Source organism: Canis lupus, chromosome 28 (assembly GCF_048164855.1).
Source record: "Canis lupus baileyi chromosome 28, mCanLup2.hap1, whole genome shotgun sequence".
Classification (NCBI taxonomy): Eukaryota; Metazoa; Chordata; class Mammalia; order Carnivora; family Canidae; genus Canis; species Canis lupus.
The window spans coordinates 7,878,565-7,903,204 of NC_132865.1; the positions used below are offsets into that span (position 1 = coordinate 7,878,565).

General features: G+C 37.4%; 1 protein-coding gene and 1 long non-coding RNA gene across 12 annotated transcripts in view; one reads left to right on the plus strand and one right to left on the minus strand.

The window, feature by feature from the left end:
* Positions 1-24,640, plus strand: part of MMP16 (matrix metallopeptidase 16) — a 305,079-nt gene that overhangs the window by 241,465 nt on the left and 38,974 nt on the right. For both annotated transcript variants that reach the window (XM_072803989.1, XM_072803988.1), the window contains exons 7-8: positions 3,586-3,724; positions 23,034-23,184. In XM_072803989.1, coding sequence (XP_072660090.1) covers positions 3,586-3,724; positions 23,034-23,184 — 290 coding nt within the window. The remainder of the gene's footprint in view (positions 1-3,585; positions 3,725-23,033; positions 23,185-24,640) is intronic.
* Positions 1,394-24,640, minus strand: part of LOC140620152 (uncharacterized) — a 79,894-nt gene continuing 56,647 nt past the window's right edge. For 4 of the 10 annotated variants that reach the window (XR_012019903.1, XR_012019909.1, XR_012019901.1 and 1 more), the window contains 5 exons: positions 14,254-14,483; positions 6,551-6,819; positions 4,385-4,658; positions 3,652-3,781; positions 1,663-2,147 (listed from right to left, as the gene is read on the minus strand). This is a non-coding gene — a long non-coding RNA (uncharacterized lncRNA). Of the gene's footprint in view, positions 1,607-1,661; positions 2,148-3,651; positions 3,814-4,384; positions 4,659-6,550; positions 6,820-14,253; positions 14,484-24,640 lie in introns of those variants that run through there. The other 6 variants (XR_012019907.1, XR_012019908.1, XR_012019906.1 and 3 more) reach the window with 5 other exon arrangements.

The window sequence follows — 24,640 nt, forward strand, 5'->3', positions numbered from 1 at the left end:
TCTCCCTCTCCCACAACCCCTACTTGTGATCTCTCTTTCTCTTTCTAATAAATAAGTAAATAAAATATTTTTTTGAAAACAAAGTGAAATATTGGTGTTTAAGTAGGAATTCCTCTTTGGTAATTTTTAAGTGCTATTTTTTTTTCATGAGTTGATTTTGCAAATGTGCTAGTTTTGATTATTTTTAGGGTATGCTTCCACTGCTTCCGCCCCCTTTTATAAGGGCTGTAGCCAAAAAAAGGCCAGTGGCAAGATAGAAACAACAGATTTAGAGCTTGAATTCTTTCTTTCCCTTTACACCAAAGGCCAAAACAAAACCTACATTTTTAGAAGGGTGAAGCAAAATTTTTTTTCCCTGCATGGCCCAAAGACCTTTATATATCATACCTTTCTAAATAATGGAATATATAGTAAACACCTGTGCCTATTCAAGGGAACTTTTGTATTCTTATGACATCTGCATAGCTTTTGTAAGAGGATAACTTACCTTTACTTTGCCCTTTCCTCCTTAAATTTGTTTCCTTTCAAGAAATATTTAGTAAGCTTCGACCATGTGCGAGACATTTTTCTGGGGAACCACAAATGAACACAGACAGATACATTTGCCATCGTGGAGAGATGGAAATCTATTCTACCGGAGAGAGAATGGACAATAAAGTAAACATGTGTTGTGTTAAACAGTGATCTACATGGTGAAGGAAAATAAAGCAGGGGAGGAGGGGGAGTGAGAAAGCCCCTGTAGGTGGGTGGCAGGAGGGAATTCAATTTTAGACTGTGGGGTCAGAAGAGATTTCGCTTAGAAGGAAAATGTGCATAGAGGCTTAAATATCATTTTAAATATCCTCTCTTCACAAGCTCAGTTTCTGAAATGGCAATCTATAGTGATTGTGATATGTTTACATCCTCTGACAAATGCTTGCTAAATTATTTCGACCGTTACTTTCTTCCGCCCTGAGAAGGTGTGGATAAGTTGAATAGAAGCACAACCTGAATTTCGACAATTTATATCACTGTCTGCCAAGGCTGCTGCTGTCAATGAGAAATCATTCTCAATTCACCCACGATTCCATATTACCCTCTGAATTTTTGCAAATGGACTATGCCTCTCTTGAGGCAAAGTTTCCATTTCTTCCTGTATTAATGGCAAGTGGAGGTTATGTTCCTATCTCCACTCAGCAGCATATATCTGTCCCAAAGAGCCACCGGCCTTGTCTCGGTATTGGAGAGAGAACAATGTGAAGTGCGTCTCTGAGAAAAATTGGAATGTGTTTCAGGGTTTTTTTTAAACTGATTTTTTCTGACCCATCAGGTCAGAGAGCTTTCAGTTTCATTGTTCCATTAATTACCATGGTCAGTTATTTCTTTGTCAGAATCCAGTAGGTATTTAGCTATTTTTATTTTTTATTTTAGGGTATACAGTACAATAACTTAAGAATATTTTATTATCTTGGTTTCAGCTCAGGTCCTGATCTCGGAGTCCTGGGTTTCAGGCCCGCGTCGGGCTCCGCACTCAATGCAGAGTCTGCTTGGGTTTCTCTCTCCCTCTTCCTCTACTCCTCTTAGCCCTGTCTTCTCTCTCGCATGCTCTCTCTCTCAAATAAATAATCTTTTTAAAAAATAAAAAAAATAAATTATCAGAATATCATCTGCTATTAACTACTATTAACAGTAAGCCCTGGATCTTCATGCCTGTGTAATTTACCTGGATCGATCTTTTCATGGCATAACTTGGTTTTTTAAAATCAGTTTAATGTATCTACTATATGTGGATCAAAGTATGTATTAATTCAGGTTAACTGGTACCATAAAAATTAACACAAAAAGGTTAATAACATAAGAAGATATTGGTAAGAAAGAGATGCATGGCTAGAGCCATAATGTGGCTGAAATCTGAAAAGAAAACAAAGAACAGCAGCTAAAACTGTAAGCAGGATTGTGAAGGAAAATGATATAACCAGTTTCAATATAATTTTAGCAATAATAACAACCGTGTGCCAGGTTCTCAGAAAGCCTTTTATATTTAAAACAGTAATTAGGAGTGCCTTGGTGGCTCCATCGGTTGTGTCCAACTCTGGATCTTAGCTCAGGTCTTAATCTCAGGGTTGGGAGTTCAAGCCCTGCGCTGGGCTCCGCACTGGGCATGGAGCCTACATAAAAATAAAATAAAATACAATAAGATAGTATTTATACTATGAGTCTGTCACTAGTTTTAATAACTCAATGACTAGTATGTTGGCTAGGGTAACCGTTATTAAGGGACAGAGCAAGAATAGGATACAAACTTAGAGTTGTTAATTAAGTTACTTCCTTCTTTTTTATAAAGAACAAAGTTCATAGAGAAGACAGCTCCAGATAACTAGAATGAAGTACAACTATCCAAAGATTCCTAAGAAAAGTTTTATATTTGGATTGGTTTAGATGGGAAAAGGTTCATTTTTATCGTTATCACCTGAAATCCAAGAATCCTCAGTTGAATGTGTGTGTGTATGACTCTATGAATAACTCACAAGTCCTAGGAAATCTAGTCAGGTTAAACTATTGTGAGCCAAAAGTTTGAGAAAACCCTGTAATAAATCGCTTACTAATATCTAAGTAGGGGAAATTGGAAGTATTTTAGTGAAACATACTTATGATTTCCAAGTGAAATGTTGTTTGTAAATACAAAATTTTGAAATAAAGTGAAATAGTATACTTTAAAATATACCTAGTTTTTCTAATATCAAAACACTTTGGATAGTCTTTATTCTGAAATTTTCCATAGAAAACAATTGAATGTCATCAGAGATAACATTTTTTGGAAGTTTTTCTGCCTTTAGAATTTACAGTGAAACACATTGTGTGTAAGCTAATGATTAAGTCAACAACATTTATAAATACTTGCTCTGGGACAAGTCGTATTTTCACTAGAGATAAAAGTAGACACTTTTTACATAAAATGACCGATGCTATGATTGAGTGAAGTCAGGATATGGTGAGAGCGTATAGGAGAGGCAGTTGACCCAGATTGGAATCACTGTGATGATTTTTTTTCAAGATAGCTTTGTTCATGTAGGGTGACCGTATGACTTGTCATCCAAACCAAAACATGTTTGAGGGTGAAAGAGGACTCTACTTATAATTATAGGAGATGATGGGTATGATGTGAGCATAGCAGGAGGGATGGCCTCTTTTATTCCATCCCTCACATTTTAGGTGTGGAGATCTTGTATACGTCTGTAAATGCATACATGTCCATATGTTGCTCTCTTATTCAGGAAAACTGACTTAATCCACAAATCTGGCAGGGACTTGTCTGTGCTACTTCTGTTTTTTCCATCTGAAAAGCCCTGAAGATAATGTAAAGTGCTTAAATTAAATGTTTTTACATTATCTTTCAATCACATTGTATGGATTAGAGGTTGGGTGGGTAAAGACAGAACCAATTACTGATCACTGTAAGCAAGTTGATTAGCTGTTTCTTTGACTGTTTTGATGTGAGACAGTGAAAATGACACTAGTTTAGTTTTAGAAGTGTTACACCATTGCACAGGGAAATGCCATGGAGGCCTGCATGTTTGTTGAGAGATGCTTTTGCTTGGTTTGCAGGACCAGTGGTTTTGGCGAGTGAGAAACAACAGGGTGATGGATGGATACCCCATGCAAATTACTTACTTCTGGCGGGGCTTGCCTCCTAGTATCGATGCAGTTTATGAAAACAGTGATGGGAATTTTGTCTTCTTTAAAGGTAAGGAATGTTTCCCATGTCTTGCTCTGTTGTATTTTGGTCATTTTGTTCAGGGCCCTATAGCACACATAGAGATGAAGAAGTGAAACCTGTGGAGTGAAGTTAGGTAGCTAATTCATCTTATGAAATGAACTGCATACGTTGACCAGAAATTTAAATGAAAAGAAAAAAAAAGAGAAAAAAGAAATATAAATGAGGTAAAATCATTGATAATGTTTAACTCTGTAATTTATGTTTTCTTATATGGCGTTCTCATATGTGAGTCAAATTTAGAAGGCATTTGAGTGAATTTTTTACAGTTGGCTTAAAATACCAAAAGAAATGAATTGATTAATTAGTAAAAAGCCAATTTTTCCATTACCTAAAGATTTTTGGGTTGTCTTCTTTTTTTTTAATAGAGTATTTGCAGTTACTTGCTCTTTTTATATGAAATCTATTTTGCTTCTTATATTCAACTACAATATAATCTCTTAAGCTTTACTTGATTCAGTTAGTTCCCAGTAAACTAAGAAATTGCTCATAAAGACAAGGAAAACTCATGAGTAGAAAAAAATTCACCCAATTAATTTCACCCAATAAAATGTATTGCTTGTTATTTACCCAAGTGACAAGTTTTAATTACACAAATACTAACTGCCTGGCATACGAAAGTAAGGTTACCTGGTAAACTGAACTTAGTTGGGGCACCTGGGTGGCTCAGTCGACTAAGTGGCTTACTTCCACTCAGGTCATGATCTCGGGGTCCTGGAGCCTCGTGTTGGGTTCCATGATCAGCGGGGAGTCTGCTTCTCCCTCTCCTTCTGTCCCGTCCCCTGTTCATGCTTTCTCTCTCTCTCTCTCTCTCTCTCAAATAAATAAATAATATTAAAAAAAATTAACTTAGGTGCCTGGTAATCCATCCTCAAAGCTTGCTTCAAAATGGTAAGTCATAAGTCTGTGGGGGAAACACAGGGAAAGAGATTGAGTTGGACGGTTGACAGAATTGTGAGGAGAAGATATATGACAGCGCTACCCTACAATCCAGCAATTGGTATCTACCCAAAGGATACAAAAATACTGATTGGAAGGGGCACATGCACCCTGATGTTTATAGCGGCATTATCAACAATAGCCAAATTATGGAAATGACCAGAATGTCCATCAACTGGTGGATGGATAAAGAAGAGGTGTGTATGTGAGGGGGGTGTATGTATCTATATAGATATACATATAATGGAATATCACTCTGCCATAAAAAAGAATGAAATCTTGCCATTTGCAATGAAATGGATGGAACTAGAATGTGTTCTGCTAAGTGAAATCAGTCAGTCAGTCAGAGAAAAACAAATTTAAGACACAAATCAGATGAACGTAGGAGATGAGGAAAAAAAAAAGATGAGGGAAGCAAAAAAGAAGGAAAAGGAATACTATAGTATACCCCGCATCCTAAACCAGGGATTGACTCTTAACAATAGAGAATAAACTGAGAGTTGATGGAGGGAGGGAGGTGGAGGACGGTGTAAATGGGTGATGGGCATTAAGGAGGGTATTTGTTGTGATGACCACTGGGTATTGTATGTAAGCGATGAATCACTAAATTCTCCTGAAATCAATATTATGCTCTATGGTAACTAACGGGATTTAAATAAAAACTTAAGCAAACAAAAAAAGATATCTGAGATGAAACTGTGGAGAACTAGAGTGCAGAACGTATCGATTGACTGACTGATTGATTGATGATTGAATTAGCCAAGAGCCTGAAGGGCTGAAAAGAAGTTTAAACAGGGATAGAAACAGATGGAAAGAAGGGGGGGATCTTAACACCCTTAAAGAGCAGTTGTTCCCAGGATCAAACTAGATGAGTTGATGAGGATGATAAAAGCACAGAGTATGGGAAACACTTGGGATATTTTAAGTGAGGCACAAACTATCCATATAAAATGAAAGTGTAGGGCAGACTGGGTGGCTCAGCGGTTTAGCACCTGCCTTGGGCCCAGGGTGTGATCCTGGAGACCCGGGATCGAGTCCCACGTCGGGCTCCCTGCATGGAGCCTGCTTCTCCCTCTGCCTGTGTCTCTGCCTCTCTCTCTCTCTGTGTCTCTCTCATAAATAAATAAATAAAATCTTTAAAAAAAGAAAGTGTATACGTGGGATTTCTTTACAGATTGTTCCTGGAGAAAATAGGATACATTCGTTTTAAGCACATGGGGACTGTGAGTGGTGCGGCCAGTTGGGGCGCTTCTTGGCCACAAGAACTGGGCAAGTCACTGAATTCTCTGTGTCTCAGTTTCTCCATCTGGAAAACGGGCTCCGTATCACTGCCCATCTCAGGATTAGCTTGAGGCCTGAAGTAACCACCAGGTGTGACGTGCTTGGCACAGACCCGTTTTCGTAAAGCTCTGCTGTGGCGGGTCCGGGTAGGGCCACCGGCCTCCTGCCGCCCACAGCGAGCTCACTATACCCCTGGGGACAAAGAAGGGACACGGTGCGAGGGACCTGGAGGCTGTTAGGGGCCTGCGTGGGAAGGAAAGGACTCCCCTGCGCTCTCCTGTGAGCCCGTGAGCAGCAGCAGCAGCAGGAACACAGGAAGAATCTGGCCCAGGCGGCCGCGGCCTTGGTCTTGGCCTTGGCCTTGGCCTTGGCCTTGGCCTTGGCTTGGCCTCGGCCTCGGCCTCACAGAAGGCGCCCCGGGCCCCCCAAGCAGCGCCCCTCCGCGTTGCTCCATGGCCAGCCAAGAGGCCACCTCGTCAGAAGGTCCCTGTGCCCAGCCTCTGTCACGGGCCGCCTTCCAGCTTGCGCGTGGAAGCCACAGCCTGCGACGCAACGCAGGGCGAAATCTGAAATCACCTGCAGGATCCGAGTGCAAGAGGCGCCAGAGAGCTGCCCGTGTCTTCGGGCACACGACGGTATCCTCAGTTCTCAGAAGTGCTGGTGCATCACGGTGCTTGACGATCATCTGAATAAAGATCATGTGCATGGGGGCGCCTGGGTGCCTCAGCTGGTTAAGCGTCGGCCTTGGGCTCAGGTCGTGACCTCGGGGTCCTGGGATCGAGCCCCATGTCAGGCTCCCTCTCCCCCGGCCTGCTGCTCCCCTTGCTTGTGCTCTCTCTTTCTCTCTGTCAAATAAATAAAATATTTAAAAAGAATAACAATAATAATTATTACATGCTGAAGTATGATTTGGCTCCATATGGTGTTTCCTCTGTTACGATGCTAAGGAATAGGAATGACTTTTTTCTTGTCACATAATGATTTAACTTCTAGAATGTTGTGCTTGTCAGTGGCCTCTTCTGACCTACTGCCAGTATCAGGAAATGTCTAATATTAAAAGTCTTGTCACTCCAAGACCCTGCAGTGGTGCTTCCTTCCTCCACTTTTCCCTCCGCAGTTCTTTCAACTAAACCTCCTTCAGGCCCAGCCATGAATATGCAGCTCCCCTCTTCCAAATACTGTTGCTTCTCCAGAGGGAGCCAGGAGCTCCAGGTCAACCCAACGAGACCACCCCCATTCGCTAGTGTCCGCCTTACCCCCGGCAGGAGAGTGAAGAGCCCCAGAACGCTGGACTTCAGTTAATGCACCACTCTCTTCACCACCGTCACCACAACAATCACAATCAAAATGACCGTCTCAGCTTGCCACCATCTCGTTGTGTGACCTTCATCACCTCAAAAAATGCAGCTTTTCTGAGGAATCAGATCATCCCTCATCCCAAGACCGTCCTCCTCATTTTGCTCTTTGGGCCATGAGGCAGGTCTAAAGCTCACCTCTAGCATCCGATTTCTCTCCCTCTTCTAATTCTCTGCCTACCATCTGGAAACTATACATTTCACTTATTTATTGCTTTTCTGGATCCTTCCTACTAGGATATCACGTCCAGGGCAAGATCTTCTCTCCCTCACTCTTTTGCTTTTATGCTGATGTATTCCCTGTATCTTAAACCAGGCATTGACAGACTTTTTCAGTAATGACCAAATAGCAAATATTTTTAGGCTTTGCAGCCCATACTTCTCTATTACATATCCTATTTTTTTAACTTTTAAAAATGTGAGGACTCTTCTTAGACCATGGGCTGTACAAAAATAGGCATTGGTCATAGTTTGCTGACCTCTGTTTTAAACAATACCTGGAATATAGTAAACACTGAACAAAGATTTATGGAATGAATGAAGAAGAAAATTCAAGTGCTAATCTGTATCCATGTGCACAGCCCTGCAAAAGTTCGTCCCAGGCTGTCCTGGCCACACTAGCTCATTACCGCTGATGGATTTAAGCATTATTCTTCTTCTGGTTGCTCTTGTCTTTGGGCTTTTTAACCTTCATTTCCTTTCTCTTTGTGTTTCCCTTCGTTCTCTTTATGTTTTTTTTCTCTTCTTCTAATCTATACTACACAATAGTACTTATACTTAACCAGCTTTGCCTTTTATTCACCCTTTTGAGCTAAAATCCATGTTGGGATTTAAATTTATTTAGTCATGCATCTCCTAAATGTGCTCACACACATTTAGGCTTATTTTCATCATGCCTAAGAATTTGAAGGTATGGATTTCAATACAAGTAAAAATGAGTGTTTAGTTATAAAGTCTACAGACTACCTTCGTAATATAAAGATAAGCATAATATGTTATATGCAAATGGATCTTCATAAATATCTTAAGAAAAATGGGAAGCCATAGATCCAATTAAAACTTCATATTTTGGTGTAATTTATATGCTTTAAAACTTTGGGCAAAACTATATGTGTGCATATATGTCAAATGCAGTGGGAGTTGTCAGCACATAAATTATAAAAACATGAAAATGTAAGCGACTTGTCCTCTATAAATGTGACCAGTTCTATATTCTTAACAGAATCTTATTGCTTTTCGATATGTTAGAGTGTAGTATATCAAAATATACTGATGTGTCCTCTGCTTCCCGCCAGATGTAATAATAGGGATCAGATTTATCCTCCCACCTAAACCCACCAACAACTGGATAAAGTATATAAAACAATGATTTTCATGCCACTGGACAGCAAGAAACAGAGGATAGTAAACCTGTAAGTCAGGAAACAAAGAGAAATAAGCTTGGAAAGTGTCCCAGTTTCCTGTTTTGGTAGTTTCCAGGCTGTGGAAGGGGGTAGGAGAATCCAGGTGGTGTTCAGAAGACTGTCTCTGTTGAGGGGAACAGAGCTGAGAGTCAGGAGATAACAAAGTGGCTGCAGTGCCCAGAGGCAAGCAGCGCAGAGGAGAGAGCTGCATGGAGTGCAGACACCGCAATTAGCAGAGGAACCCCCTGAAGTGCAGGAGAAAGAATTGGTCAGCATATGTATGTAGGTTAACTACCAAAGTGCAGATTAGGGATCGTTTAATAGGATGAAAGAGAACAGTTCCTGACGCTCACACAGCACTAACAGTACTTACTCCCACTAGCCACCTCTCTGTGGCCATTGGCTGGAATACTGAGAAGGGTCTTACCTCAGGAGTGGGGAAAACGATTATCTTAGAATGAGCACTGTAACAGTCCTAGGACAAAGCTCAAGAATATTTATAAGGATACAAAAGTATTCCCCCAGTGAGGTAAAAGTCACAGCATCTGGCCTCTCCCATAAGATGAGGAACAGACAAGGATGTCCCATTTCAATTTTATTCATTATTGTACTGGATATTTCATGTAGCAGAATAAGGCAAGATATAGACTAAATAAAATTATATTCACAGACAAGATGACTGTCTGTGTTAAAAATCAGATGCAGTCAACCAGTTACCTCTAATGGACAAGTGAATTTAGCAAAGCTGTAGCGTATGAGACCATTATATAAAGAGCAATTGTATCTCTGTATATTTTCGAGAACTGTGATGGGTCTGCGATTTTACCCTCTTTGCAAGCTAACATGTTAGCCTGCCTCACTTTCAGGGATGTCGGTAGAAACACAAGATTCCTGAGTCAGAGAATAAGACAGAGACAAAGGCAGTAGCTAGAGTATAGCCATTTATATGAGTCCCCTGAGCCCCTGATTCTCAAAGGTGATGTGAAGAGGACCAGGCGACACCTGTACATGTAATCAGTTACATTGCAGGAAGGAACCACAAGCTTAGAGAACCTAAAGATTTCATGATGAGCAGTACAGTACACTTGTTTAAACTTTATCCCAAAGGGAGACCTTTTCTTCATTATACTGGACAATAAATACATCTTTACTTTGCTATGGAGGAGACACAGTCTATCCCCCAAGATTGTGGCTATACAAATACCTTTCAAAATATAGTCCAGGACAAAGGCAGCCATTGCCTTTGCTCACCAGACCTGCTGAAGACTGGTGGAGAATTGCCTTCCATCACATAGCAGCAAAGGATAGTCAAGAATTGAAAATTAAAAAAAAAAAAAAAAAACAATAGCATCAAAAACTATTAAATATTTAGAGATCAATCCAAAAGATACATGAATGACCTCTACACTAAAAAACACAAAATTTTGCTAAATTAAGTAAAGAAGACAAATAAATGAACAAATATGTCTCATTAATGAGTTGGAAGACTCAATATTATTACAACCCTCACCAAATTCATCTATACATTTGAGCGCAATCCCAATCAAAATCCCCACAAGGCTTTTTGTGGCAATTGTCAGACTGGTTATCAAATTCATGTGCAAATGCAAAAGACCTAGAATAGACAAAACTATTTCTAAAACTCTAATAACTTCAAGTCTTATTTTAAAGCTACGATAATGAAGACAGTGTGGCATTGTCTTATTTTTCTTAAAAAATCAGTGTAACAGAGTACAGAGTCCAGAAACAGACTAAAAAACAGATGGACAAGTAATTTTGACAAAGGTACAAAGGAAATTCAGTGGAGAAAAGATAATCTTTTCAACAAATTATGCTGAAACCATGGGATATCCATATGCAAAAAACTAAACTCTGATCCAAACTTTGTACCATATACAGAAATTAACTCTAAATGGTCCTAACCTAAGTAGGAGTTATAACTATAAAACAACTAGAAAAAAATAGGAGACAAATATATGTGACTTTGGTTTAGGCAAAATGTCTTACATATATGGAGCCAAAATCAAAATCCATAAAAGAAAAATTGATGAATAGGATTTTATCAAAATTAAAACTTTCTGCTCTTTATTTTTTTAAGGTTTTATTTATTTATTAATGAGAGATACAGAGAGAGAGAGGCAGAGAGAGAAGCAGGCTCCATGCAGGGAGCCCGACATGGGACTCGATCCCGGGTCTCCAGGATCACACCCTGGGCTGAAGGCAGGCGCCAAACCGTTGAGCCACCCAGGTGTCCCACTTTCTGCTCTTTAAAGATACTTTAAATAAAAAGATTGCTATAGACTAGGTGTCTGCAAACCATATATATGATGAAGGGTTTGTGTCCAAAAGATACAAAGAACTTTTAAAACTGAAAAAGAAAACAAGCAATTCAATAAAAATGAGCAAAGGACCTAAACAAACTTTACCAGGGATGATATATCGGTGGCAAATAACCACAGAAAAAAAGATGCTTACCAGTATTAATCATTAGGGAAATGTGAATTAAAACCACAGTGAGAGGGGTGCCTGGGTGGCTTAGTCAGTTAAGCGTCCAACTCTTGGTTTTGATTCAGGTCATGATGTCGGGTTTGTGGGACTGAGCACCCCATGGAGCTTTTTGATCAGTGTGGAGTCTGCTTGAGATTCTCTCCCTCTCCCTCCCCTGACCCCCCCCTTCAAGTAAATAAATAAAATCTTTAAAAAAAAGAAAAAAAGCACACCCATACAATGAGATACTACTGCATACTTATTAGAATGGCTAAAATTAAAAACCCTGACCGTGCCAAGTGTTGGCAATTCCTTTAAAAGTTAAATACATAGTTATTGTAGGATCCAGCCATTGCACTCTCAGGTATTTTCCCAAGACAAATGAGACCAAATGTCCAAAGACATCTATGCAAATATTCAAAACAGATGTATTTGTGATCACCCCAAATCAGAAGTAATTCTAATATACTCAACTAGTAAATGGATAATCAAGCTGGTGCGTATCCATATAATGAAACCCTACCAAGCAATAAAAAGGATGAATTACTAATTTACACTACAATGTGGATGAAGCTCAAAGTAATTGTGTTTGGTAAGAGAATTTGGACAAAAAAGAGTACTGATATTAAACTCTAGAAAATGCAAAGTGATCTATAGTGACAGAAAGTTACCTGAGGGCAGTTGAGAACTGAGCAGGAAGGAATGCAAAGCAGCATGAGAAAACTTTTAGGGTGATCAATATATTCATTATTTTGCTATATTGATATTTTGACAGATACATATGTGAAAACGTCACAAATGATATACTGAACTAGCTGCCATGTATTCCATGCTAATGGTACCTCAGTACAGCTTTACTAAAAAAAAAACAGCTTTACCAAGCACATAAGTTTATGTTGGAATAGCTTAAGTAACTATTGCATAGATTTAATATACTAGTGAATGTGAGTAGTAAAATTTGCCTCCTGCATTGTTCTACAGCATGTTAATTATGAGCATCCAAATTAATACTATGTTGGTTTCAGTCCCTTACTGAATTCAGGGATAATTAAGCAGAGTGTCCCCTTAGAGCAGAGATGCCCTCATTCCCAGCAACCTCTCTTCTTGGTTACATTTCTAGTATCATGGAGAATAGTAAAATGTGAAGTTAACTAAATCTTAATAGAGAATGAATCCACTTACTGAAGATCTATCTAAAACATTATGTAATTTCAATTTAATCTCAGGATTTACTGCTTACAATGATTATAACATATTTCCTATTAAGTATATTGGAATGACTGTGTAAAATAGGTGGGTGCCCTCCTTTGAAATAATTTCATCATTGTTATTTTATATTGCATATCTATGTTATTTTTACTCTCTAATTTCCCTGCTCTTACTTTTGTCCATTTTTTAGTTATGGTTTACTATGTTATCACGTATTTTTCCTTTAAGAGCCTTCAGATTTTTGTGTAATGAAAGAAGGTGTAAGTAAGTAGATAAATGTTTTAAGGAATTTTTTCGTTCTACCTCACATATGTGTACGTGTATGTATTGTTTTTAAGAAACCAGTATATGATACCTCCTTTTACTCATCAAGGTGCTACTCAGTGTAGCTGCTTATACTTGAATGTGAGGCCTGTGTACCAGCCACGCAATTTCAGCTAGTCAGCTAACTTAACATCACTCAGGTAAATCAAATATAATAGAGTAACATTTTGTGAGCACAATCAACCCAGATGTTTATATTCTCAATTACCAGTCATGTTCAGGTTGAATGGTTATGAGATAATAATATCAAAAATCTATGTTGAGAATTGAGTTGGTGCAATTCTCTCGAGAACTGAAAATAATTTTTAAAATGAAGCTTCCAGTGTTGTCAAAACCAGTAACAGTCAAAGTCAAGTAGTTGAGAAGTCTCAAAATTCATATTGTTGCTATCACTTAATAACTTTAAGCAGTCCTTATCGTGCTATTTGACAGTTTCATTTCAAGAGGCAAAATCATTTATAGAATTGGAAGCAAAATATCTAGTGTGTAAAAGAGCAGGGCCATAGAGTTTAGGAATAAGAAGGCATACAGAAGATGTCTCTCAAAAAAGAACTGTCTAAAATATGTGGCATTGGAAAATGGCAAAGAAAATAAGTGTTAAAAAATTATTTATGTGACTCGGCATTACTCCTTTATTTCAAATACTCCTGTAAACCAGCAGTCTCTTTTTCCTGCTTGCAAATCTTCATTCTTGAAAGGTTTAAGGAGTGCTAATGAAGTTCATTTGAGGTAGAAATATACCGTTTTTTACATGGTGCAATGGATAACCTAAAAGATCTTTTACTATAAATAGAGGAATGCAGTGATAACTTAATTCCCTATAGGAGCTAATGGAAAATTTATGCCTGAAAAGCTACAGTAGGTTAAGGAATCTACATTCAATGGCCCTGATACAGACACAAATAGATTCATAGCATGTGAATTGTGCTATTGTCTTGAATTATAAATTTCAGAAAATTTTAGCATTAGTGTTTATATTATATAGTGACAGGAAGTAATCATCTAAGCCAAGGGGTCAAACATATGATTTTTGAAAATCTCCCTTGATAAATTTACCTCCACTTGTTTATAGCCATTCCAAAAGTCTATGGTATGTTTTTATTATAGCTACTTTTATTCATATTTTAAACTATAGTATGTTCCCATCAGTAAAACTTGTGTCTAATTTTTTTCTCATTTTCCAAAATTTTTATCATATCCTTTTATTTATCATGTCAGGTTTGAGTTCCCTGGGAAGCAAACACAGATAAAGTTATGAGGAGAGAAGTAAGCTTCTGGAAGGCAAACAGGGACAAGGCAAGACTGGCCTGGAAAGCCATGGACTGTGCTGTAGATATGACAGGGTCTTAGCAAACCAAATAAGGAGCTCCAGAGCAAAGACTACCTGTCAGAGGAATCTCATGTAGGGCAGAAATGACCAGGATCTAGGATGTGGTGTGCTCAGTATTGGCTGGATGATGCCCAGGAAGAGCATGGGTTTGGCCCATCCCAAAGCACTTACCTGGTTTCTTGGCCCAATTCTCAGATCCAAAGGCATTCGTTGATAGATAGGCCAGTTCTTTCTTGAAGAGAAGTCTAGTAAGCTGCAAAGTCAACAGCTGCTACCTTTGTGGAAGTATTCAAAACTCTCTGCTTACTAGGTGATGTTGTAAAACGTGGCAAAATAAATGCTGGTAAGAGTCATACGACCTCCATAGTTGGGCATTTGTTCAAATCTCTTGAGTAGCCAGCCTATAAACAATATTAGAACTTAATTCAAATAATTGGCACTAACATAGATCAGTGTACTTAATCATTTATTATTGATATCATTTATTTGAATTGGTATCAAGCAAATTTGAACAAATATTAGATTATATAAAAATAACAAGCACCATTTATTGGGTATCATGATCCAGGTATAGTATGGATAGTCTACTTTTTTTTTTAATTTTTTTTTAAATTTTTATTTATTTATGATAGTCACAGAGAGAGAAAGAGAGAGAGGCAGAGACACAGGCAGAGGGAGAAGCAGGCTCCATGCACCGGAAGCCCAATGTGGGATTCGATCCCGGGTCTCCAGGATCACGCCCTGGGCCAAAGGCAGGCGCCAAACGGCTGCGCCACCCAGGGATCCCGGATATTCTACATTTAATCTCTCATTATTTCCAGAACTCTGAATGAGGGGGTTAGTGTCTTATGTTACAAAATAGGAAAGGAATATTCAGATTTAGTTACTTTCCCAAGAGCTCACAGCTAGCATTTGGCAGAGCCATCACTCCTTAGTTCGATCTGCTCTCAAGGCTGTTGAATGTTCCACTAAACCACAGAATCTACTACAGAAAATATTAATTCTTTATTAATTTTTTTAAATCCATGAAATGTTCTCTAGGAATAAATATATCAATGTTGAACAATAGTTAGCCCAATAAACAATAGTTATTGGATAATCTAAGTGCAAAAAAAAATAATCTAAGGGCAGCCTTCTTTTATATGAAGAATATCCAGTCTTCAAGGAACTAATGTTCAAATCTTTAATGTAAAGGACACCAAGCAAATACTTTTGGCTTTATGGATCATATGGTTTTCAATCAAAACTACTAAACTCTGTCACTGTGGGGTGAAAGCAGACTAGACCATATGTAATGAATAGATGTGACTGCATTCTGATAAAATTTTATTTACAAAAACAGGCAGCAAGCTGGCAGCCCTAGTTTACAAACCCGTGTTGTAATAAAAGATACAAAATATAAATGTGTGAGTAGAGTTTTGTGGCCCCTAAAAGACAAAAATATAGTTGATTTTTTAATGGCCCCTAAAAGACAAAAATATAGTTGATTTTTTAAGTTAATAAATTATAAAGGGTATCTGATTACTGAGGACACAATGTACAAGGCATGAGCAGAATACAGTGGATTAATTAATAAACACTTCCAATAATAAATGTGGAGTGATTACTTGATAAAGCAAGAGGAAGCAGAAAACCCTCAGCAATTCTGAAAGCCAGACAGAGTGTAAACGTGTTCTATTGAGAGAGTCAATTTGGAATAGCAAGTTGAGCATCGAATTAAAAATACCTGGACTGTAGTACAAAGATACTAGCAGTTGATTGTGTGCTCTTAAGCACATCACTTCTTTGGCCTGTAAAATCAATGTGTTGGGCTGGATTCTCAGCCATATTTCTTTTTTTTCTCCCCCCACGTAAACCTTTTGTTATAATAAATAAGACATATTCATGGCTTAGGTTTTAAATCACATTTACAGATGAGGAACACTTCTAGGCCCAAACAGGTTAGCAGTGAAGCGACTACTGCTGGGAGGAATGCACGGCCCCCATGCACTTTAAGCCTAAGAGCAAAGACTTCATGTCAGAGATCACCGTACACATCCCCTCTAGGCTCAAGAACTGGAAGACTGGAGGAGGAGCAGAGACTTGGTGAAGCTCCTGTGACCACCATCTGATACCCTCACCTTCACACTACAGAAGCCAACGAAAGTTGTGCTAAGAAGCTAAGAAGGAACTTTCCTGATTATATGAAGTGAAACTTTCTCTCTATTGTTAACAATTAGGATAAGGGCATTAGCTACACAGAGTATCCACTGACAAATACAGACTATGAGAACAGGGAAGAGTTGATATCTCGTTTCACACAGATATCTCGTTTCTTCAAATGTCAGAAACTTCCACACCACAGCAGGAGAGCAGTGGATGAACTCAGCCATATTTCTGATCTAGTATATCTGAGCAATGCAGTGCACTCCCATCAACAACTGTGGGCAAGTCCAAGGGTGTTAGAAAAGCATGTATGAGTGTTAGCTTGATAAAAATTTTAAAAAGTCATTAGACAATACAGTTTTCCTTGTAGGAATAAGCATACAATTTAAAAATTCTTCAAGGGATTATCTGCTTAGTGCCTATTTCCTCTGCTGCTCCATCAGCTTTACAGGAGCAAGAATCTGTGTGTTTTTTTCACTGGTATCCACAGCTCCTAGCTCAGTGACTGGCTAAAAGAGGCTCTTAATAACACACACTGGATGGATGGATGGATGGATGGATGGATGGATGGATGGATGGATCTATGGATCTCATTGATGACTTACTGGAATAGATGGTCTGTAAATTCGTCTCCAACTGTAAATATTCTTTGAGGTTATTCTTTTTATTTATAAAGCTTCTCTGTCTTTAACTCGGACTTGTTGATATTTTCCTCTGCACATTGCCAAGTACAATGTCAGTAAGGACCAGTTCTTTCCACTTGCTCCAGAATATGTGAACCTCATAGGAAATCCAATAAATGCCTTCATTCTGCCAAAGAGGCAATATTTTCCTTGAGAACCAGACCATCTGATGGTAAGGTAGTTAAAAATCTATCCCTCCAATGTTAAAAAAATAAAGAGTTGTATATGAATCTCATACTTAGTCAAGACTCTTAACAAGAGAAACAAAGTTCATCTTTGTCCATGTGAAAATCTCATCAAGATACAAAAGGAATTGCCTAATTGTATTAATTGGGTGTTTGTTAGAAAACACCTGAAGAGAGAAAAAAAAAAAAGAAAACACCTGAAGAATTAAATGTATAACTCATAATCATTGTTGAGTTATTTTCTTGAATTCTAAGCCACAAAAACTCAGCAGGCAAGGTGTTGTTTTTCTTAATTTTTTTGTGTATAACTGCTGGGATCTCATCATGTAACCCTATAGGAAATGTTTGCTGATGAGTTGTCTGTTTTGCTTTGTTTTTTGAAGGGAATATAAGTGCATTAAAAACAAACAAAAATCCCCTGCTGTAGGTTCCTAGTGGGGAAAAAATGATAGGTGAATGCTAATCTTCTATATCAAGGCCTTAATTATTAAAAGAGAGGCTCTTTGTTTCTCCTTTTTATTGACTGAAAATTCTTGACCTACAGCATAGGGAAGTTCTTCTGAAACACATTTTTTTAAAGTTTTTTTTTTCTTCTTCTTTTTTTTTTTAATAACAAGAATTTCCTGGAAGAACTGTAACTCTTTTTCTTTTTTTACACATTATTCCCTTCGGAGACACCCTGGAAAATATAAACTAGGGTTCTGTGAACATTCTCTCATGTCGGTGCAGCATGAGTATCCATGAGCTTAGTGATATCACTGGACCAGGCCTGGAAAAACTATGAAGAAGTTTTCATGGATAGGTTAGATATAAGGAACTACAAACAGGTATTCTAAAGCATACTAGAATGTTCCTGCTTAAGAGGTAACCAACTGAGGTTAGCTGATGACAGGTTTACTCAAAATAACTAGCATGGAAAGCACTGGAACCATATTATCCTTTCCTAATTAAAACTGAGATGAAAGGAGAGAATGCAGCATAAAACAGGACTTTCTTTTTTATTGTATTGTTTTAAGACTTTCTATTTTAAATGCCACAGAGATATGACTAAAATATAGAGCAAGCTGGGAAACAGCTGTCTGGATTTTCCATCTCACTAACTCTGGCAAGGAAGTGATCTGGGCCCTTGGGGTGTTTTTTTCTTTTTTTTTTTTCTTTTTCTTTATAAAATATTCAAATTAAACAATGGCTCAGGATAGGGGTATATTTTTATGATAGCATCTCCCAACACACAGTTAAATATAATTACTTAAATGGCCCTCCAACACAATCTTGGGACTTGCCTTTTTATTTTCTCAGGCTAGTTAGTGGTCAGAAATCTCATTTTTTCCTGCTCTATTAATAAGGTTCAAGACTAAGGCCCACAATATTATTTGTGTAGCCTTTTCATTTTTGTTTTGACTATATTTGGTTATTCATGTAATATTAAACATAGATCTTTGAATTAATAACCATTTATTAGGCACCTACTGCTTTCCAGGCATTATCTATAAGGTACTGCAGGAAAATGGTGTCAGACACAGTGTTTTTTTCCTCAAGTTGCTCACAGCTTAGAATAGGTAGCGGGCTTGTGATCCATTAAAGTACTAAGTTCTGTGTACTAAAAGTGTATAAGTAATATGATAAAGGAGAAGACTGCATACTCTGGCAATGTAAGAGGCCCACCTTATTCAGATGGGAACTGCTTTCCAGAGAAATGATGTTAAGCTAAGTTTTGAAAGAGCCCTACCCATTTTCCAGAAATGGAAATAAATGGGATATAGATAAAATAAGAGACTCCTATTTAAAAGAACCTTGAGATGACATATAGATGAGTTTGGGTTTTATGCCAGGTGCAGTGGTAAACCACTGAAAAATTCAACCAAAAGGGAGATAAAATCAGGTACACATTTTGGAGAAATCACTTTAATGACCTTGTGGGAGACATATAAAAGTGGTCTGAAGGCAGGAAGATAGAAAGGAGGTTATTGAAATAATACAAGCTAGAAAACAAAATTATTGCTCTTAAAGCACATGAATGGAAGACAGCACTGCGCGCTGGCTAAAAGCCAGGATTTTGAGTAGCAGACTTGGGCTCCATCACATCTAATACCTTGTGTGATGTTTGGATGGCCAAAAATTTATACTGGACAGTCTTACTCAGTTAAAAGAAAAATAAACCCAACCAGATTAATTGAGTTTAGGGGTGGGCGTGTGACAGGAAGTCATTCAAGAACTGACTACACTTGCCATCTCTCGAATTAGGCCTTCTGGTCTCTCTTCTGTAGCTTTGCTCTTTGCATCCACTCCATTCTCTTTTCCCTTTCAGTTGCTCTCTCTGGTTATTCAATTTATACATCCTCATAATGTCTGCTTGCCTATGGCCATCATGACTTCTCCAGCCTCATACTATATAATGAATCATCCTTTCCCCTTGCTCAGTGGGAATGTCTCTCAATACTCCCTGGGTCACATTCCCAAGAAAGAAGAATGAATGGCTCTGTTCATCTCTTCTCTTCTGCCTAAACTATAATCCAGAACTCTGCAGAATTTTGACTGGCTCGAGGCTTGGATGGTAATATATGGAGAAGACATGGAAAATGGTGGGACCAACTTCAGAGCTTGTGAACAAGACAATTATCTTTAGACAGGATAATTGAAAAGTTGACCTGTATCGGCGGCAATAAGAATGGACCGCAGGGAAGAGGTTCAAGGAAAAGTTTAGAAATCAAAGCAGCTGAATGTAATGACCCATCCTTATGAAAAATAATAAACAGGGAGGTTTCAGATATGACACCTTGAGTAATTAGCATGCCATCTACAGAGATAGAGAAAACAAGAAGAAAGGCCCTTTGATGAATTCAGATTTGGACCTGTGGGTCAACTTTATAGAAAATCCCAGTAGGAAGCTACCTATACCATTTGGCTCTCAAGAGCTATTTGGCCCTGTGTGACCACTCTGATTTTTTGGCTTCTAAGTTTTTCTTTTATTTCAGTCTCCTTCCCTCTTTCGTCTACATCCTTTGCATTTGCCTAACTCATCCCTCTTCCCTTATGTGATCTCTTTGAAGACCATATATTTCTAGAAGCCCAGTTCTGGTTCCTCTTTATCTTCTCTATATATTCTTCCCTGGGTAATTTCTTCAAATTAGTAAATACCATATTTATGCTTGTGACTTACAGATTGTTACCTTCAAACTCACATACCCACTTGCTCACGTGATGTCATTTCCATATCTCACTGACATCTCATACTCTAGATTCAAACCCTCTACAGCCCATACACAATGGAGTCTTCTTTGGCTCATTTTAGATCACTCTTATTCTCTCACTTACAAAAGTCAGAACTTGGGAATTATCTTTGATGTGTCATTTTTTAATTCCCCACAGCTAACCCAAAAGCAATGTCTATCAATTCCATCTCCAAAATGTGTCATGACTTCATTTTCTTCTTTCCATCACTGTTGGTGTCACTGCTGTCACCTTATTACAGGTTATTAGCAATGACCTTTTTAATATAAGTATTCAGTGACTTTCTGTTTCATTTAGAATAAAGTTTAAATTTTGACAAAGACCACATGATCCTTACCTCCATTCTTACTGCATTCCTACAACATTGTATTCTATCACTCTTCTCATTAGGACATTTGTCCTTGGTGTTTCCACCCCTTCAAACCATTTTCACTGTTCTGGCTTCTTTGAATCATGTAAGTACAACTCACATGTCACCTGAATAAAGGGAACTTTCCTGTGTCCAATACAAGCAACCACCCTACCAAATCCCATCATTTTCAGGTTTTATATCTATCTATCTATCTATCTATCTAGATAGATAGATAGATATAGAGAGAGTCTTTACAGTATAGTATAGTATCTTTACTATATATATATATATATATATATATATATATATATATAGTATCTATATAGTACTTTTTTCTCTGAAATTATCTTTGTTTAAGGTCAGTTTTCCCATATGCCTTTACCAGAATTTAAGGTATTCACCAGAATTTAAGAGACAGAGATGTTATCTTTCTTATTCACTGCTACATCTCCAGTGCCTAAAATAGTGCCTAATAAGTCTACTAAGTAAGTTGTTGATGAATGATTCAATTAATTAATTCCTGCAAAAGACCATTGACAGGTCTTCTCATTTCCATTCTTTTCTTTATAGTCCACTTTCCACAAAACACACACAAAAAATCATGTTTTGAAAATATAGAACAGATCACATCCTTCCACTAATTTAATCTCTCTGATGGTTTCTCAGTACCCTCCAAATAAGACTGAAACCCCCATATACATTTTCAGTACCACTGCCTTGTTCATTACACTCCACTGATCTTTTCATTTGTCATCTTACAGAACTCATTTGCTTGGCATACTGTTCCTGACACTCTTTGCATAGCTATCATCTTCTTCTCTTTTCTTTAAATTTTTGTTTAAATGTTATTTCTTCAGAGAGACTTTCCTCATCTCCTTACTTTAAAGGAGACCCCTTAGGATTTCTTTTTTCTCAACCCCTGATGTCTTTCCTTTGTAGCATTCAGTAGTTTTTCAGTTACTACAATTATATTTTTGTATATTTGGTTTTGTCTGTCTAATCCACTAGAATGCAGGATGATCAGTGTAGTGATCAGGTCTGTCTTGTTGTATTTAGTATCCTTGGTACCTAACATGATAGTTGGGACACTGAAGATATTTAATAAATTTTTTTTAATGGTATCTAATGGTTGTAGAAGCTCTTGAAGTAAATAAAATTACTCCTGTAACAAACTAGAGACACCTAACTAAATCTAGACTGAAGGCATGATTTTTTTTTTTTTTTGCTTTGTGTTGTGTTGTTTTAGGCCAAAATATGGTGTGTTTTTTTTGTTTTGTTTTGTTTTGTTTTTGTTTTTGTTTTTTTACTTAAGGTGTAACATGAATGCTTTACCCTTACTTCCTATCTCCTGATTTAGAATAAGAAGAGAGGAGGTCGAGACCAAAGCTCTAGGAAGTGTCAACATTTACAAACTGAGGGGGGAAATAAAGCCCAGAATGGAGCCCAGAGAAAAAAAGACTCCTCCACCCCCAAAAATGGTTTTCTAGCAGCTTATAGAGAAGACCTTTAAGTAGGCAACTGTGTCAATAGATAAGGATGGAGAATTATTTCCTTGAAAGGCATTGCTGACATCAGAACAAAAGTTTTCGGTGGAAAGTAGGCGTTACATCAATTTCAGTGGAGTGAGAAATGTTTATAGATTATTTGAGAGGCATACCAGAGAGGGGAGTGGTGGGCCCAGTCTGCCAGAGGCATAGGACATGAGGAAGTGTGTTGTCTGTAGATAATTTCAAAACAGCAATAAAACTAAAGTTTGTTTTCTTTTTTAATATTGGCATGCTCCCACAATTCCCAACAGGATTAGGGTTAAAATCTCCTCCCCTTAGGTTACCATTCTTATTAAAGAGAGGGATAGTATAACCACTAAAAGAGGGCATAGGGTCAAAGGAGGATAACTTTGTAACACTAAAGGAACTTGTGAATGTTTATAATAATAGGAAAGGATCAGCCTAGAGGATGTGTTTCAATAGAGTAGAGGTTGTAATCAATAAAGCAATCTGAGAGTACACAGAATGCACAGAACACAATCATGATTTAGCCTTAAAATAAAAATAGCGTGTCTGATTCCTAGAGGAAAAGTCCTGATTCTTGATTCATAATTGGTGTATTGTGGCAAGTTGTAGATCTTTTTTATTTTTACATTAACTCACAAATTCTGATTATATCATTAAATAGTTACCCATTTTATCCATTTTTGTAGATAATCTTTCAAAAATAACATCCGTGTTCCAAATGTGACTACTACTTATTTTATGAATTTCATGTAAAATAACTTTAAATGCATTGTATTCATAAATATGTTCTAATTTCTGATATTAAATTATTGTATTCTGCAACTGCACTTCTTTCATACAGGTAACAAATACTGGGTGTTTAAGGATACGACTCTTCAACCCGGTTATCCTCATGATTTGATTACTCTTGGAAGTGGAATCCCCCCGCATGGTATTGATTCAGCCATTTGGTGGGAAGACGTTGGGAAAACCTATTTCTTCAAGGGAGACAGGTCAGTACACCTTCCATGTGAAGAAAATAGTTAACTAATGTTCAGAAAAGTTGATATTTCTATTCTATAATAGACATGTACTATTGATTACGAATCTGTGTGGATATAAAGACAAGGATTAATGAAATCAAAAATATTTTTAAAGTCTTTCTAAATAGTATTCAAGATAAATCTTCCAATAATATTCCCAAATAATACGACCTTCTTATGAATGTTTATGTTCTTCCTCTTAGCCATAAGCTTAACATGCCTATAAATCTGTGTGACCAGGGTGCCTGTAATCTTGCAATGAATTTTCTTTTCATTTTAACTTAACTTTATTTTTAAAAGCACATTTCACACAGGCTTTTTTTTTCTTTCATTTGAAAGTTAAATTTTTATACTCTGCACACTGTTCATTGTAAACATTTTCACACAATTTCGGTTTAGTATGAGTTCTGTTTCTTAAGAAGCTGATTATTTAGGTGTCAACGAACAGGTGTTCATGAACTAGGCAAACGATCACTTAGCTTGAAGTGTAGTATCCCTTCCCTGCAACTTTCTTTCATTTCTTTTTTTTAACTGTTTTTTGTTTTTTTTTTTTAAGATTTCATCTATTTATTCATGAGATACACAGAGAGAGAGACAGAGAGAGGCAGAGACACAGGCAAAGGGAGAAGCAGGCTCCATGCAGGGAGCCCGACATGGGACTCGATCCTGGGTCTCCAGGATCAGGCCCTGAGCCTAAAGTGGTGCTAAACCGCTGAGCCACCCAAACTGTCCCTTTCTTTCATTTCTTATCCTTTCCTTTTTTTTTTTATTTTATGACATTAGTAAAAATTAAGCGAATTGTTAGTCTTAAAATTGTAGCATCTACTAGGCATACATGGCTTCCTCATGCACCTTTGATATAAATTACACATAAAATGTAACTTGAAGTCTATATTTTTTATTAATCTAAATAAATGTTAGGTAGAAAAAGTAATAGAGATGAAAAATTTTTAATTACACAATTACTAGCTAGGTCAAATGTGACACTCAATATAACTTTTATTAGTATGTAGAAGAACTTAAGTATGCATTTTACTGCATTTTATAGTAAATTAAAAATATACACACCTACACATAAACAGAGCAACAGGCTTTAATGCCCATCTAGCTAGTATTGCCTTTGCCTCATAATCTTGGCACAGTATAACCTTATAAAATGTCTCCAACTTTAGGAGAAAGATATGTAAGGAGATAAACCTTATTTTACAATTCGCAGTATTTAATTGCAAGTGATTTCAAACATTGAGCTTTATCATGAACAAAAGATTTGTATAATTTGTCTCCATGAATAAGAACTTTTCAATTTATTCTGTTGCTAGCTTTCTATATATTTGATTTGTATATACTTCTATGGCAAAATGTTTTAATGCACTATCATGAAACTGAGGTGCTAAATGTTTACCAAATTACAAACAAAAAAGGTCTA